The sequence below is a fragment of the Lepus europaeus genome, chromosome 5 (assembly GCF_033115175.1).
Source record: "Lepus europaeus isolate LE1 chromosome 5, mLepTim1.pri, whole genome shotgun sequence".
NCBI classification, from domain to species: Eukaryota; Metazoa; Chordata; class Mammalia; order Lagomorpha; family Leporidae; genus Lepus; species Lepus europaeus.
The window spans coordinates 3075244-3092070 of NC_084831.1; the positions used below are offsets into that span (position 1 = coordinate 3075244).

Genomic DNA, 16827 nt, shown 5'->3' on the forward strand with positions numbered 1-16827 from the left:
CGGGCACAGCGTGGACGTCTCCACAACACGGACACAGCGTGGACGTCTCCACAACACGGGCACGGCCGTGGACGTCTCCACAACACGGGCACAGCCGTGGACGTCTCCACAACACGGGCACAGCGTGGACGTCTCCACAACACGGACACAGCGTGGACGTCTCCACGACACAGGCACGGCCGTGGACATCTCCACAACACGGGCACAGCGTGGACGTCTCCACGACACAGGCACGGCCGTGGACGTCTCCACAACACGGGCACAGCCGTGGACGTCTCCACAACACGGACACAGCGTGGACGTCTCCACAACACGGGCACAGCGTGGACGTCTCCACAACACGGGCACAGCCGTGGACGTCTCCACGACACGGGCACAGCGTGGACGTCTCCACGACACGGACACAGCGTGGACGTCTCCACGACACGGACACAGCGTGGACGTCTCCACGACACGGGCACGGCCGTGGACGTCTCCACAACACAGGCACAGCCGTGGACGTCTCCACAACACAGGCACAGCGTGGACATCTCGACACTCAGTGGGCGGCGCCTTGTCAAAACAAAACGCTTCCGCCCTGCAAACAGGCTGCTCAGGGAATGAAGACAACAAGCCGCAGACCAGGAAGGAAAAATATTTGCAAAACACACACCTGGCAAAGGGCTGCATCCGAAACCCACAGAGACACCTATGTGAACAGGCACCGCATGAACAAGGCATGAAGGGGAGGACGCTGCACGCCTGTCATCAGGTTCCCACGCGCCACGCGCCCACCAGTATGGCCAAGATCCAAATCCTGACAACGCCAAATGCCAGCAAGGACGCAGGGCAACAAGAACTCTCACTCACGGTGCCGGGAGCACAACACGGCACGGCCCCGGGGCGGTCTGGGGGCTTCCCACAAAGCCAAGCACATCCTTACTGCGTGAGCCAGCAAGACGTTCCTTGGTATTGGCCCCAGTGAGCCAAAAACCAAAGTCCACTCAAAATCCTGCACACAGACGTTCACAGCAGCTTTACCCGTGACTGCCCAGGACCCGAAGCAGCCACGGTGCCATTCCACTGGTGCAGAGGTAAATACAGAGATAAACGCACCACGGCACATCACGCAGCGGCACGTCTTCAGCAACAGGAAGAAATGAGCTGTGAGACACAAAAAGACAGGGAGGAACTTTAAATGCACATTGCTACGGGAACGCAGCCAATCTGAAAAGGCTACCTTCTGTCTGCTTCCAACCGCACAGCACTCTGCTCACGCGCTGTGTGCACACGCGTGTGTACATGTGTGTGTTTGTGTGCATGTGTATGGGTGTGCGCATGTGCGTGAGTGTACATGTTTTAAGATACATAAAATGAAAGATTAAAAATTTTTTTAAGATCGGTGGTTGGCAGGGGAGGGACAGGCCGGGCCGAGCACAAAGGGCCGAGGGCGGTGACAAGGCGGCTACACATCTGTCAGACGCCCAGGCCGGCGACGCAGAGGGAGCTGCAGGATAACCTTGACTTGATGCCTCAGGTCTAACAACCGGGCCACACCAATACAAAAACTCATTCTGTTATTTTAATTTTTATTTTTGGTCTTCAACTTGAGAAGTTTGGACTTTGAATTCTAATTCATAATGACAAGAAAATCTGACTTTAGAGTCTAATTTCTTTGGGCTTCAACGTGAAAGAACTTTAATTTCTCTCTGGGAAACCCGTCACAGGAAAGGGCTGGTGCTCAAGGCAGAAGCAGCCCTACGTGGCCGGCTGACTGCGCGCCCCACGGCCACAGTTAAAGCTCGCCACAGAACCTCTGAGACGCCAGACTGGACAGAAAAACGGGCCCGATCTGGGAGGGGAACAGAACAGAAGCTGCGTGTTCGGTGAGGGACAGAGGAGCCTGGGAACGCACTCATTATCCCGGCCCACGTCAGAGCTCCTGGGGAGGGCGGCCACAGCAGCCTGCCAAGTCCCAGGGGAGGGGAGAAGGCGGGGCCTGCTCTGGGAAGGGACCCCACGAGGCTGGACACCTCCTCCCTGAGGACGACGGCCACGCCGGGCTGTGCACTTAGCGGTGAAGAGCGGGCAGCTGCGAAAGGCAAACCCGGGAAATGACGCAGAGGAAGCTCCTCCGGGCCGCACCCTCCCTAGAGCAGGGCAGGGAGCGGGTGGGCCTGGGCTGCCCCAGCCCCAACCGCTCCTTTCCAGAGGACGCCGGAGTCCCAGACGAGCTTCCTGGCGCGCAGGGAGGTGACCGCGCCGCCCGCACCCAGCCCTCTGTCCACCTGCACCAAAGTCGACCCGCACGAGCTGGCGCAGGCAAGAGCACCACGCTCCCGCCGCGGCTCCAGCACGGAAAATGACGACAGGAGCTGCGCCGTCTGACCCGCGACGGACTCTGGTCCTGGGCTCTAGGCGTTCACGCTCGCTTCACAGTTGCTTTCCTTTTCCGTTGCTGGATGTGTTCTGCTTCCCCCCAGGACGTCTGCAGCTGAACAACGAGATCATCAGCTAAGAATCCCCTCCTCCTGCCCAGGCATTCAGACGACATGTTTCCCTGATCGCAGTTCTCTTGCACCTTGTAAATTACAATATCATTTTGTCACACACAACATTCCTTTGTCACAGTTCTAGGCAGTCATTTCTATCTTGATTCTGCATCGACCCTGGAATGATTACAAGCGTGTTTTTTTTTTTTTGGACAGGCAGAGTTGGACAGTGAGAGAGAGAGACAGAGAGAAAGGTCTTCCTTCCATTGGTTCACCCCCCAATGGCCTCTACGGCCGGCACACTGTGCCGATCTGAAGGCAGGAGCCAGGTGCTTCTCCTGGTCTCCCATGGGGTGCAGGGCCCAAGCACTTGGGCCATCCTCCACTGCCTTCCCTGGCCACAGCAGAGAGCTGGACTGGAAGAGGGGCAACCGGGACAGAACCGGCGCCCCAACTGGGACTAGAACTCGGGATGCCGGCGCCACAGACAGAGGATTAGCCTAGTGAGCCACAGCGCTGGCCACAAGCATGTTTTAAGATCTCAGGACAGCAGGCTGGAGCCTCTGGGACGAGGATCGGCTGACTCCTGACCGGTGGCACCGGGCTCGAGCTGTCAGAAGTCAGCTGTGATACGGATTCCCTGGCATGGGTGACACGGCTCAGTGATCTAAAACCACAAAGGTTCAAACCTTCCGAGCTTTCAGCCTCTGAGCTGAAAGTACAGACTGTCTAAGACGACCTTTGAAACCACTCCCTCCTGTGTGAGCGCGTAGCCTATCAGCTCACCGAGCGGCACGTCAAGTGCCCTCTGACTACAGACGCCTCCACGTCTCCCGACCACTCTCCTTCTCGTCTCCAGGCTACGGGCTGGCTGCTCGCAGGCCCACGATGGCTATTTCCTAATGGATTATTCTCCCGGAGACGACGAGGCAGCCTCCTTTATCCCCAGCGCTGCACCTGCCTGCTTTGCTCATTTGTCTCATGCTAACATTTTTAAGCTGCTTCCTTCCAGCATTTTTTCTTTAAGATTTATCTACTTATTTGTTTGTTTATTTGAAAGACAGAGCAACAGAGAGAGAGAGATCTTCCATCCACTGGATCACTCCCCAGATGGCCACACCAAGCACGTCTGGGCCAGGCCAAAGACAGGAGCCAGCAACTTCCATCCTGGTCTCCCACGCGGGTGCAGGGCCCAAGGACGTGGGCCGCCTTCCGCTGCCTTCCCAGGCCACAGCAGAGCTGGGTCAGAAGAGCCTGGCGCTCTGACGCGGGATCCAGGAGTCACCGCAGCGGCTTCCTCTGCTGGACCGCGCGGCCCACCCAGGGTCAGTGTTCTGAAAAGCTTTCCCACCTCGAGACAGCAGCAGCTCCGAGTCCACTCAGTCCCTCACGAGGGACATCACCGGCCAGAGAGGGAAGACTGACCACCAGTAACGCGACCACGTGCCAAAGACGTTTCCGTCTGCAGTTTGGATCCACTCCCAGCGCTCGGAAACTCAGAGAACAAAGGGAGGAGCCCTGCACAAGCGGCTCACGAGGGGAAGCATCCCGCTGACAACCGAGAACGTGTCCTACACGTCCAGGTGCAACTGACCCCTCGGCGACGGCCAAAGATGGCTGCACAGACGGCCAACACCGTGCCGGCCACAGTGAGTCCTGACAAAGGCAAAGCCACACATCCGAGGGAGTGGGCACCTGGCCCAGCAGTCACGATGCCCGCATTCCACATCACAGCCCGGGCTGACACCCGGCTCCAGCCAGTGCCTCCAGCGAGTGCCTCCAGCGTCCCGCTAACGCAGACCCCGGGAGGCGGAGCGACGGCTCAGCCACCCACAGAACACACCCAAGTCGAGCTCCTGGCTCCCAGCTTCCGCCTGGCCCAGCCCTGGCTGTTGCAGACATTTGGGCAGTGAACTAGAAAATGGGAGATTCTATCTCTCTAGTAATTTCTTTTATACAAATCGTACAAACGGAACGCACACCTGATCACACACCTAGCTCCAACCTCCAATTTACAGGAAACAGGGACAGAGGCGCACTCGGAATACCAAGGGAAAAACGGAGGGGGCAGTGGCCCAGCCACGGTCGGGGCTTCAACTGCCAGCAGGGACCTCCCCAGGGGCTTCAAAAAGTTCACGGAGAATTAAGGGACTTCAAGGCCTGGCTCACAGCGGTGCGAAGAACCCGAGATCCACGCAGCTTCTCAAGGCACGCACTTCCTGAGGCCCTCACGCACTAGAAACACTCACAGGTGAAATGTCCCAGAGCCGGGACTGGCCTCAAACCAGCACTGTCTGGGGGGGGGGGGGGGGGACTGGCACTGAGCACATGGCCTCAAACCAGCACTGTCGGGGGGGGGGGCGCTGGAGCTGAGCACATGGCCTCAAACCAGCACTGTCGGGGGGGGGGGGCGCTGGAGCTGAGCACATGGCCTCAAACCAGCACTGTCGGGGGGGGGGGGGGACTGAGCACATGGCTTCAAACCAGCACTGTTGGGGGGGGGGGACTGAGCACATGGCTTCAAACCAGCACTGTTGGGGGGGGGACTGAGCACATGGCCTCAAACCAGCACTGTCGGGGGGGGGGACTGGCACTGAGCACATGGCCTCAAACCAGCACTGTTGGGGGGGGGACTGAGCACATGGCCTCAAACCAGCACTGTTGGGGGGGGGGACTGAGCACATGGCCTCAAACCAGCACTGTCGGGGGGGGGACTGAGCACATGGCTTCAAACCAGCACTGTCGGGGGGGGACTGAGCACATGGCCTCAAACCAGCACTGTTGCGGGGGGGGCACTGAGCACATGGCCTCAAACCAGCACTGTCGGGGGGGACTGGCACTGAGCACATGGCCTCAAACCAGCACTGTCGGGGGGGGGGGCACTGAGCACATGGCCTCAAACCAGCACTGTCGGGGGGGGGGGACTGAGCACATGGCCTCAAACCAGCACTGTTGGGGGGGGGGGACTGAGCACATGGCTTCAAACCAGCACTGTTGGGGGGGGGACTGAGCACATGGCTTCAAACCAGCACTGTTGGGGGGGGGACTGAGCACATGGCCTCAAACCAGCACTGTCGGGGGGGGGGACTGGCACTGAGCACATGGCCTCAAACCAGCACTGTTGGGGGGGGGACTGAGCACATGGCCTCAAACCAGCACTGTTGGGGGGGGGGACTGAGCACATGGCCTCAAACCAGCACTGTCGGGGGGGGGACTGAGCACATGGCCTCAAACCAGCACTGTCGGGGGGGGGGACTGAGCACATGGCTTCAAACCAGCACTGTCGGGGGGGGACTGAGCACATGGCCTCAAACCAGCACTGTCGGGGGGGGCTGGCACTGAGCACATGGCCTCAAACCAGCACTGTCGGGGGGGGACTGAGCACATGGCCTCAAACCAGCACTGTTGGGGGGGGGGGCGCTGAGCACATGGCTTCAAACCAGCACTGTTGGGGGGGGGGAGACTGAGCACATGGCCTCAAACCAGCACTGTTGGGGGGGGGACTGAGCACATGGCCTCAAACCAGCACTGTTGGGGGGGGACTGAGCACATGACTTCAAACCAGCACTGTCGGGGGGGGCTGGCACTGAGCACATGGCCTCAAACCAGCACTGTTGGGGGGGGGGGACTGAGCACATGGCTTCAAACCAGCACTGTCGGGGGGGGGGACTGAGCACATGGCTTCAAACCAGCACTGTCGGGGGGGGACTGGCACTGAGCACATGGCCTCAAACCAGCACTGTCGGGGGGGGGGGGCGCTGGAGCTGAGCACATGGCCTCAAACCAGCACTGTCGGGGGGGGGGGCGCTGGAGCTGAGCACATGGCCTCAAACCAGCACTGTTGGGGGGGGGGGCGCTGAGCACATGGCTTCAAACCAGCACTGTTGGGGGGGGGGAGACTGAGCACATGGCCTCAAACCAGCACTGTTGGGGGGGGGACTGAGCACATGGCCTCAAACCAGCACTGTTGGGGGGGGACTGAGAACATGACTTCAAACCAGCACTGTCGGGGGGGGCTGGCACTGAGCACATGGCCTCAAACCAGCACTGTTGGGGGGGGGGGACTGAGCACATGGCTTCAAACCAGCACTGTCGGGGGGGGGGACTGAGCACATGGCTTCAAACCAGCACTGTCGGGGGGGGACTGGCACTGAGCACATGGCCTCAAACCAGCACTGTCGGGGGGGGGGGCGCTGGAGCTGAGCACATGGCCTCAAACCAGCACTGTCGGGGGGGGGGGCGCTGGAGCTGAGCACATGGCCTCAAACCAGCACTGTCGGGGGGGGGGGGGACTGAGCACATGGCCTCAAACCAGCACTGTCGGGGGGGGGGGGACTGAGCACATGGCCTCAAACCAGCACTGTTGGGGGGGAGGACTGAGCACATGGCCTCAAACCAGCACTGTCGGGGGGGGGGCGCTGAGCACATGGCCTCAAACCAGCACTGTTGGGGGGGGGCGCTGAGCACATGGCCTCAAACCAGCACTGTTGGGGGGGGGGGGCGCTGAGCACATGGCCTCAAACCAGCACTGTTGGGGGGGGGGCGCTGAGCACATGGCCTCAAACCAGCACTGTTGGGGGGGGGACTGAGCACATGGCCTCAAACCAGCACTGTTGGGGGGGGGCGCTGAGCACATGGCCTCAAACCAGCACTGTTGGGGGGGGGCGCTGAGCACATGGCTTCAAACCAGCACTGTTGGGGGGGGGGGGAGACTGAGCACATGGCCTCAAACCAGCACTGTTGGGGGGTGGGGGACTGGCACTGAGCACATGGCCTCAAACCAGCACTGTTGGGGGGGGGAGACTGAGCACATGGCTTCAAACCAGCACTGTTGGGGGGGGGACTGAGCACATGGCCTCAACCCAGCACTGTCGGGGGGGGGGCGCTGGAGCTGAGCACATGGCCTCAAACCAGCACTGTTGGGGGGGGGAGACTGAGCACATGGCCTCAACCCAGCACTGTCGGGGGGGGGACTGAGCACATGGCTTCAAACCAGCACTGTTGGGGGGGGGACTGAGCACATGGCCTCAACCCAGCACTGTCGGGGGGGGGCGCTGGAGCTGAGCACATGGCCTCAAACCAGCACTGTTGGGGGGGGGACTGAGCACATGGCCTCAAACCAGCACTGTTGGGGGGGGGACTGAGTACATGGCCTCAACCCAGCACTGTCGGGGGGGGGCGCTGGAGCTGAGCACATGGCCTCAAACCAGCACTGTTGGGGGGGGGACTGAGCACATGGCCTCAAACCAGCACTGTTGGGGGGGGGACTGAGCACATGGCCTCAAACCAGCACTGTCGGGGGGGGGGGCACTGAGCACATGGCCTCAAACCAGCACTGTCGGGGGGGGGGGCGCTGGAGCTGAGCACATGGCCTCAACCCAGCACTGTCGGGGGGGGGCGCTGGAGCTGAGCACATGGCCTCAAACCAGCACTGTTGGGGGGGGGACTGAGCACATGGCCTCAAACCAGCACTGTTGGGGGGGGGACTGAGTACATGGCCTCAACCCAGCACTGTCGGGGGGGGGCGCTGGAGCTGAGCACATGGCCTCAAACCAGCACTGTTGGGGGGGGGACTGAGCACATGGCCTCAAACCAGCACTGTTGGGGGGGAGACTGAGCACATGGCCTCAACCCAGCACTGTCGGGGGGGGGACTGAGCACATGGCCTCAAACCAGCACTGTCGGGGGGGGGGACTGAGCACATGGCCTCAAACCAGCACTGTTGGGGGGGGGCGCTGAGCACATGGCTTCAAACCAGCACTGTTGGGGGGGGGGAGACTGAGCACATGGCCTCAAACCAGCACTGTTGGGGGGGGACTGAGCACATGACTTCAAACCAGCACTGTCGGGGGGGGCTGGCACTGAGCACATGGCCTCAAACCAGCACTGTTGGGGGGGGACTGAGCACATGGCCTCAAACCAGCACTGTTGGGGGGGGGCGCTGAGCACATGGCCTCAAACCAGCACTGTCGGGGGGGGGGGGACTGAGCACATGGCCTCAAACCAGCACTGTTGGGGGGGGGGACTGAGCACATGGCCTCAAACCAGCACTGTTGGGGGGGGGGACTGAGCACATGGCCTCAAACCAGCACTGTTGGGGGGGGGGGACTGAGCACATGGCCTCAAACCAGCACTGTCGGGGGAGGACTGGCACTGAGCACATGGCCTCAAACCAGCACTGTCGGGGGGGGGGGGACTGAGCACATGGCCTCAAACCAGCACTGTTGGGGGGGGGGACTGAGCACATGGCCTCAAACCAGCACTGTCGGGGGTGGGGACTGAGCACATGGCCTCAAACCAGCACTGTCGGGGGGGGCTGGCACTGAGCACATGGCCTCAAACCAGCACTGTTGGGGGGGGGGGGGACTGAGCACATGGCTTCAAACCAGCACTGTTGGGGGGGGACTGAGCACATGGCCTCAAACCAGCACTGTTGGGGGGGGGGGGCGCTGAGCACATGGCTTCAAACCAGCACTGTTGGGGGGGGGGAGACTGAGCACATGGCCTCAAACCAGCACTGTTGGGGGGGGACTGAGCACATGACTTCAAACCAGCACTGTCGGGGGGGGCTGGCACTGAGCACATGGCTTCAAACCAGCACTGTTGGGGGGGGGAGACTGAGCACATGGCTTCAAACCAGCACTGTTGGGGGGGGGCGCTGAGCACATGGCTTCAAACCAGCACTGTCGGGGGGGGGCGCTGGAGCTGAGCACATGGCCTCAAACCAGCACTGTTGGGGGGGGGACTGAGCACATGGCCTCAAACCAGCACTGTTGGGGGGGGACTGAGCACATGGCCTCAAACCAGCACTGTTGGGGGGGGGACTGAGCACATGGCCTCAAACCAGCACTGTCGGGGGGGGGGGGCGCTGGAGCTGAGCACATGGCCTCAAACCAGCACTGTTGGGGGGGGGACTGAGCACATGGCCTCAAACCAGCACTGTTGGGGGGGGAGACTGAGCACATGGCCTCAAACCAGCACTGTCGGGGGGGGGGGGCGCTGGAGCTGAGCACATGGCCTCAAACCAGCACTGTTGGGGGGGGGACTGAGCACATGGCTTCAAACCAGCACTGTTGGGGGGGGACTGAGCACATGGCCTCAAACCAGCACTGTCGGGGGGGGGGACTGGCACTGAGCACATGGCCTCAAACCAGCACTGTTGGGGGGGGGACTGAGCACATGGCCTCAAACCAGCACTGTTGGGGGGGGGGACTGAGCACATGGCCTCAAACCAGCACTGTCGGGGGGGGGACTGAGCACATGGCCTCAAACCAGCACTGTCGGGGGGGGGGACTGAGCACATGGCTTCAAACCAGCACTGTCGGGGGGGGGGGGGGCGCTGGCGCTGAGCACACGGTGACTGATCCACCCGAGTGCCCGCTCGGGCTCTCAGGTCCCAGCGTTCCATACGCGGTTTTTAAAGGTGGAATTAAAGAGTCGGAAAGCTGGGTGCAGGACTTCCTGCGTTCGCCGCGCGCACCAGCACTCACCAGCCTCGGAGGAGCCGTCTGTATTCTCCAGGACGAGGATGTGGGTCAGGGAGCCCGAGCTGGCCTTCCCAGCCTCGTCCAGCCCGACCAGCTGCAGCCGTGGCGTTGTCACGGGTGGGAAGCGGTAGAACTGGAAGGTGAAATACACAGTCTTTGGCCATGGTGTTCCTGGGCAGTCCTGGGCCACTCTGGATCCAACAACAGCTCTGAGTTAATCAGGCGTCCGGAGGAGAAAACACCCGCACAGGCACAGTCCCTGGGGCCCGCGGGCAAGAGCAGCCTTCCTGGGGCCTCCTGGGGCCTCCGGGAGCCGGCCAGACGTCAGCCGCTTCCGGGGCCTGGTGCTGCCAGCTGGGGACGCCTCGCCCAGCGTCACATCGGCACTCGAGAACTGGGCGACACACCACGGAGTGGCTCGCTTATCATTATTGATTTGAAGGGCAGAGAGAGCAAGCTCCCGCTGCTGGTCACTCCCCAGTGCCTGTCACGGCCGGGGCTGGGCTGTGCCAATGCTGGGAGCCCGGAGCTCCATCCAGGTCTCCCACCTGGCTGGCAGGGACTCAGCTGCCTCCTGGGGCTTGAATTACCAGGCAGCTGGAGTCAGGAGCCAGAACCGAACTCAGGCACCCTGATGCCGGACACAGGCATGTCATCCGTCAGGTGAACTGCCCGCCCATGCGCACACTGATTCAGAACCCCAGATAGAACAAAGCAGGGCTCACAGCCGTCAGGACGGCTCTGGCGGGGCCTGGCCAAAATGAAATAGAACAGCCGCACTCTGAGCCAGCAAGATGGGGAGCGAGAGCTCTGCCCGCTCAGCCCCGTCGGGGTCCCTCTCCAGCACACGGAGACGGCACGTGCACTCTGCTCAGACGCCGACCCCTCACCTGCTGAAGGCGAGGAACTGGAACACGATCTCGTTGCTCTGCAGACAATCTGATTCTTCCTTCTGGGGGTTAAACTGCACGGGCGCTGTGGGACTGACGGCTTCGGCAGGCTGCTTGTTGGAGTCCAGGATCTCAGGGAAGCCGGCGGACTGCAGGAGCGCCATGGAGGCTCTCGAGAGCTGGCTTCCAGAACTGTGAGAGAGAGGCCTCGGGCAGCCCAGCGAAGGGCGGCCGCGACCCCAGGCCAGCAGGACGTGCTCCGGGCGGGGCACCTGCCCGAGCCCGCCCCTCCCAGACTGCACCTCACCTCCTGGTCTGGGGCCCCAGGACAACCGGGAGATGCGCAGGGGTGAAGGGCAGCTCCTGTAACTGCTCGGCATCCGCCGCTCCCAGGAGCGAGGCCGGCCGGCTCAGGTCAGCTTCCAGGTGGGAGATGCTGGCCTCCGTCGGGGGGAGCCCCTGCTGAACAGCACGGCCTCTGGTGAGGCTCCCACCCGGCAACACCACGGAGTCGCCACGGCTGCCAGCTCTGGCCACTAAACACAGCGGCGCGGTCTCACGGGAGTTTCAGGCAAACACAGTAATTTTGGCACAAAATTGCAGGAGTTGGGACGCAGTTACACGAAGAAACCCATTGTTGCCTGAAAGTCAGAGTTAACCGGGCAGCCTGTGTATCACAGGGTAGCAGCACCGGGAAGGAGTCCGTCCACGGTAGACGCGGACACCTGAGATGGGGAACTAACACCCAGACAAGTCGCTGGGAGAGGGACAGAGGCTCCCGTGACACCCAGGCGAACCACAGCCGCGCCGCAGGCTGGTGGGCGGGGCCTGAGCATTCTCGCCCTCACTTGCACCCGCACCCACGCCCGTCGCACCAGGCAGGTGGCGTCCACCGCAGGGCAGGCTCGGGGTGCAGACAGCTCTCTGCAGCTGGGCCCCTGGGCTTCCAGTCACAGCTGGAATGGGGCACCACTCGCCCAGGGTCACCCCAGTATGTCACAGGGTGCCAGGAAGAAGACCGGCCAGCTCTTCACAGACACGTGAGCCCCAGGCAGTGGCCTCGGGCACCGCGCAGGTTTGCCGGTTTCCACGGGACTCTCTCTGCTGAGCCAGAGGCGTGGGCTGCAGGCAGACCAGCAGCTTCTGGTGGGAACGCAGCAAACTCCCTGCGGTCGGTGGCAGCACAGGCCTGCCTCGCCGTCAGCCCGGCCCCACCGGGCGTGTCGGGACGGCACACACAACCCGGCCTCAGCCTCTGCTCGCGGTGCCACGGAAGCTTCGCTTTCCTCTGCACAGACATCCGGAGGCGGAGTAACTGCGCTTCCCAGGCACTGTGGCAAGAACTCAAAAGGCCACATCCTTCCTTGTTCCCCTAGACAGATGGCGGCAAATGTCTGAGCGGGAGAGCAAGCACTTCCCACCCGAATCCTACACCTCCCCCCACCGTGAGGCCAGCAAGGGCACTGTCACCCGGCAGGAGGGCGCACTTACGGCGGGGGCCGGGGAGAGCTGAGAGCCATCCACTTGCTGGGAAGGGGGCTTGGCTGAGCGGGGCCGAGTCAGGGACTGTGGGGACGCTGCCAGCTGGGAGAGCGACAGCTGGAAGAGAACAGAGCATGGGTGACATGATCCGACCCACCCACCATTCAGGGGGCCCCTCCCACGTGGGCAGAGCATGGGTGACATGATCCGACCCACCCACCATTCGCAATGCCCCTCCCACATGGGTGCACTGGCGCAACTCCATCCAGCACAGGGGCTGCTCTGGAACCCAGGGTGGCCCCTAAACTTCCTTCCATTCCGAAGAGCTCACCAGGAAAAGCAGGGGGAGGAAGAGACTGCTCTCTGACCTCCCTGGACAGTGGCCACCTGCGCTGCCATCAGATGGACGTCCCTGTTGAGTGGCTGACCACACTGGTGGCCACACAACTCCACCATCTCAACACATGTGGCCGCAGGCAAGCCAGCTGCCCTCTGCTGGCCTCAGCCTCTCCCCTGCACAGTGGGGATCACTGTCGGACTAACGAGCGGTCACGCCAGGTGCCTGAGCCGTGCCCCACAAATGCTGCAGATATTCAGGAAGTGAGCGCTGTTATACAAAGACCCTGGGGGGCCGGCGCTGTGGCACAGGAGAAGCCGCCACGTGCCACGCCGGCATCCCACGTGGTGCCAGTCAGGCCCCAGCTGCTCCCCTTCCAATCCAGCTCCCTCCTAACGTGCCTGGGAAAGCAGCAGATGGCCCAGCACTTGAGCCCCTGCACCCACATGGGAGACCCGGATGGAGCTCCAGGCTCCTGGCTTCGGCCCGGCCCAGGCACTTAAGGAACAAACCAGCAGACAGAAGACCTCCCTGTCTCTCCTGTCTGTCTGTCACTACTCTTTTCACATGAATAAAATCAATCTCTGTAAGAAAATTCAAGACTGCGGAGGAGGGGACACGCGCTGCCCTGAAGCCCTGGACTCTGGGGCCAGCACACAGCGCCACTCGATGTCCACGGTGCACAGGCACAGCTGGCCCAAAGGCGGGGCTGGCACAGAAGGACCCAGTAGCTGAACACGTGTGTGGGGAGAGCCGCTTGCAGCACTGGGCGAGGGGGGCGGCCCCGGGCAGCGGAGACCTCTAGGGCTATAGGGCAGCTCAGTCCCCGCAGACCCACAAGTCGTCCGAGCGTTCCTGCTATCTGAAGTGACAGGAGCTGCTCCGTGGTCTCTGATCACTACGGGTAGCCTGGAAACCGCTACGGGAAACAGGCTCACGGGCGGCGGGGGTGAAAAGGACACTCACTGGTGACCCGGTTCCCAGCCTGCCGCGTCCTAGAGAGGGCCTGAGGCAGAGGATTATCCAACTTTTCCGGAAAGCCAATCTCCAGGGCGAGGCTGGCAGACAAAGTCACCAGGAGGGACAAGTCAACTCCGACCCCACTGGAAACCACGCGGCTGAGGCCAGCCTGGAGCCAGGTGAGCGCCCTGGGGCAGCTCGGCATTCTGCCTCGGTGGCCGGCCAACAGCCTAGCTACAAAGAGCCTTTCTCTGCACTCAGGAGACACCAGCCCCTGGGGACAGTCCCCAGCTGACACGCATCCGGCAATGCACTATGTCCCAGGCGGTGCCTGGCCCTGGCTGCTCTCCTGCCCAGCATCTGGGGGGGGGGGGGGGGGGAGCGGATCGCAGCGTCTCTCGGGGGAGAAACAGAGGCTGCCGGTCCGTCAGGAGTGTCCCCCGGGAGACAGGACTGTCAGGGACGACGGAGCACTTTGAAGAAGCGCAGGAACCTGCGTTCGATTAACGCACTGGGGGTCACGGGCAGCCGGCAGGAAGTGGGTATGGGAAGAACACACTGCAAGACAGAATGGGAGACCACAGACGCGCCCACCTGCGCAGCCAGCGGGCCCCTCCCAGCCACAGGACAGCAGAGGACAGCTCCTTTTAAACACACAGAGCCGGCGCTGTGGCACAGTGGGCTAAACCTCCGCCTGCAGTGCCGGCATCCCACATGGGCGCTGATGCTTGTCCTGGCTGCTCCACTTCCGATCCAGTCTCTGCTAATATGCCTGGGAAAGCAGCAGAAGATGGCCCACGTGCTTAGGCCCCTACACCCATGTGGGAGACCTGAAAGAAGCTCCTGGCTCCTGGCTTTGGATCAGCTCAGCTCTGGCCATTGCAGCCGTTTGGGGAATGAACCAGCAAATGGTAGACCTTTCTCTCTGTCTCTCCCTCTGTCTGTAACTCTACTTCTCAAATAAATAAATAAAGTCTTTAACACACACACACACACACACACGAGCGCATGCTCACCCCTCTGGAGTTTCTGGAGTAGGGCTTGGTGGGCCCTGACTTACCCCTGGTCCCACAGGCGAGTCCTGGGTGGCAGCGGGGCCCTGGGCTGCTGACGCTGGCGGGCCTGGGAGGAAGCACAGGGACGGGGTGAGGGCCGTCAGCCTCTGGGGTCCGGCAGGTCCCTGAACCCCAGTGAGGCCGGGTCTTCACACATCTCCCCACCCGGCAGTAAGAGGTGCTCAGCGGTGCTTGCCACTGCGAGCCCCGCAGGAGCGAGGACGCGGTCCACAGCCTGGCAGCTTCTAAGACCCCCCACAGCTCCTCCCCCAGCACTGCCCAGAAGAATGGACACGAGCTAGCCCAGCTTCCCCCACGCTGCACCCCACCATGCTCCTCCGGGGGGCTCCAGCGGGCTCAGTGACCCACAACGTCCTCTGGACACTTACAAGTTCCCTACCATGGCCCCGCACGGCCGTCCCTGCCCCGGAAGAGCCCAGGCCTGCTGCTTGCCTGCCCGGTGCATCTGGCCTGGGCACTGCTGCTGCTGGAAGTGAGAACTTCTGGGCAGACAGCAGCGGAGGCAGCCGGCCGGCTCACGGCCCCCTCGATGCCCACTACGCACAGTCCACTCCCCAGGTACAGCTCGCTGCTCCAGGAGGCTGCCCTCCTGCACGCGGGCCCCAGGGAGGGCGGAGCTGAGACCGGGAATGACCTCCACACCTGCTTCCCGTGGAGGGAGCAGGCCCCTCCCGCGGGAGCCATCTGCACCTGCCAGGTTCCCTCACAGCAGAGAGGACCAAGGACGGGCTGGGGGGCCTGTGTCTGTGATGCGTCCAAGCCTCCACCCAGGGCAAAAACCTCAACGTTCAAGCAGCCCCCAGGGCTCCAACGGCTGCACACGGGTCCCTGGCACCACTGAGGTCTCCTCCAGCGTCCTGTGGTCATACGGTGGTGCCAGCATCTGCTTGTGCCCGCCCTGTCATGCCTCACTCCACAGCAGGGGCCCACCCTGAGGGGGCCACCTCCGCCCTCCCCAAGGCCAGCACGTGGCCGGCATCGCCTGCCGAGATGGCGGAAGCTCCCCCTCAGGTCCAGAGCCTGGATCTCCAGCTCTGGCGTCCACGCCCCGCCTGGCTCATGGCACTCGCCTCGGTGACGGGAGCCTGTCCACCACCTGCAGACCTCACCCCCGGCGAGCAGCCTGAGAAATCGATTCCCCCACACACCTGCCCCACTTCCTGTCACCCTCAGAGCCTGGCGCCCCTTCCTCCCACGTGGCCCATGTCTACTGTGAAACTCCCAGGAGTCCCTGCGTCCCCACAGACACTCGGTACCCACTGACCAAGGGAACACAGCAGAGGGCTTTGACTTCAATGCCACACACTCTGCACAGAGAACACCCAGCAACTTCCTGCTCCACCCCAGCCGCAACAGACCAAGACTGTCGACGAAGGACTCAAATACATAAACCCAGCTCTGTTAGAGCCACCGGAGCCAGCACGCCACCCAAGCCTCTTCCGGTGGCTTCCAGAACCCACAAGAAGGGGCTGCAGGCTCAGCCCTGCCAAGGGCTCGCTGGTGGGGGTGGGGCACAGGGAGAGCAGACGGAGCCCCCCCCAGCCCCCGCGGTCCCACTGTCCACCCGGCAGGCACCGCTCACAGGGCAGCCATCCCCTGGGCTGGGCCTGCTCACCTGGCCCAGCGCCCTCCTAACAAGCCAAGTTCATGTGAAACACCTGTGACAAAGGAGCCTGCAGTGCCAGAAACAGGGTCACGGACTTGGCGGGGAGCCGGCAAGCCAGCGAGCGAGCGCGGCCTCCCCGGGAGACATCATCTCACTGGGAACAAAACGCAGACACAGGATCTGCTGGGCCCAGCTGTCCTCAAGCGGTGGCCTCTCCCCAGGCCCCTGGAGCAGCCCCGAGCACGAACCACAAAGCCAGCAGGCGGGCTCCACTTTGCTCCACCTGAAATGGGGACTGAAAACTCGACAGGCTGGTGCTGGCAACGAGGGAGAAATTGCAGAAATGGCCCTATTATCTTCAGCTAAGAGACAGGTGCACTCAGGAGCTGGCGCTGGGCACCCTGAGGGGAGTAAACCCACGTGCCCTGGGAAGCGCCCCCCGAGCCTGATACACCCATCTCAAAGGTGGGCACGGTGGGATGTCGTCTGGGGTAACTGTATCAGGACTTTTCCTGCAA

At 62.4% G+C, this 16827-nt stretch overlaps 1 protein-coding gene across 5 annotated transcripts in view; it reads right to left on the bottom strand.

Moving 5' to 3' along the window:
- Positions 1-16827, bottom strand: part of NPHP4 (nephrocystin 4) — a 120726-nt gene that overhangs the window by 35559 nt on the left and 68340 nt on the right. For 4 of the 5 annotated variants that reach the window (XM_062190336.1, XM_062190335.1, XM_062190337.1 and 1 more), the window contains 5 exons: positions 14688-14749; positions 12340-12447; positions 11156-11310; positions 10849-11040; positions 9962-10149 (listed from right to left, as the gene is read on the bottom strand). In XM_062190336.1, coding sequence (XP_062046320.1) covers positions 9962-10149; positions 10849-11040; positions 11156-11310; positions 12340-12447; positions 14688-14749 — 705 coding nt within the window. The remainder of the gene's footprint in view (positions 1-9961; positions 10150-10848; positions 11041-11155; positions 11311-12339; positions 12448-14687; positions 14750-16827) is intronic. The other variant, XM_062190334.1, reaches the window with a different exon arrangement.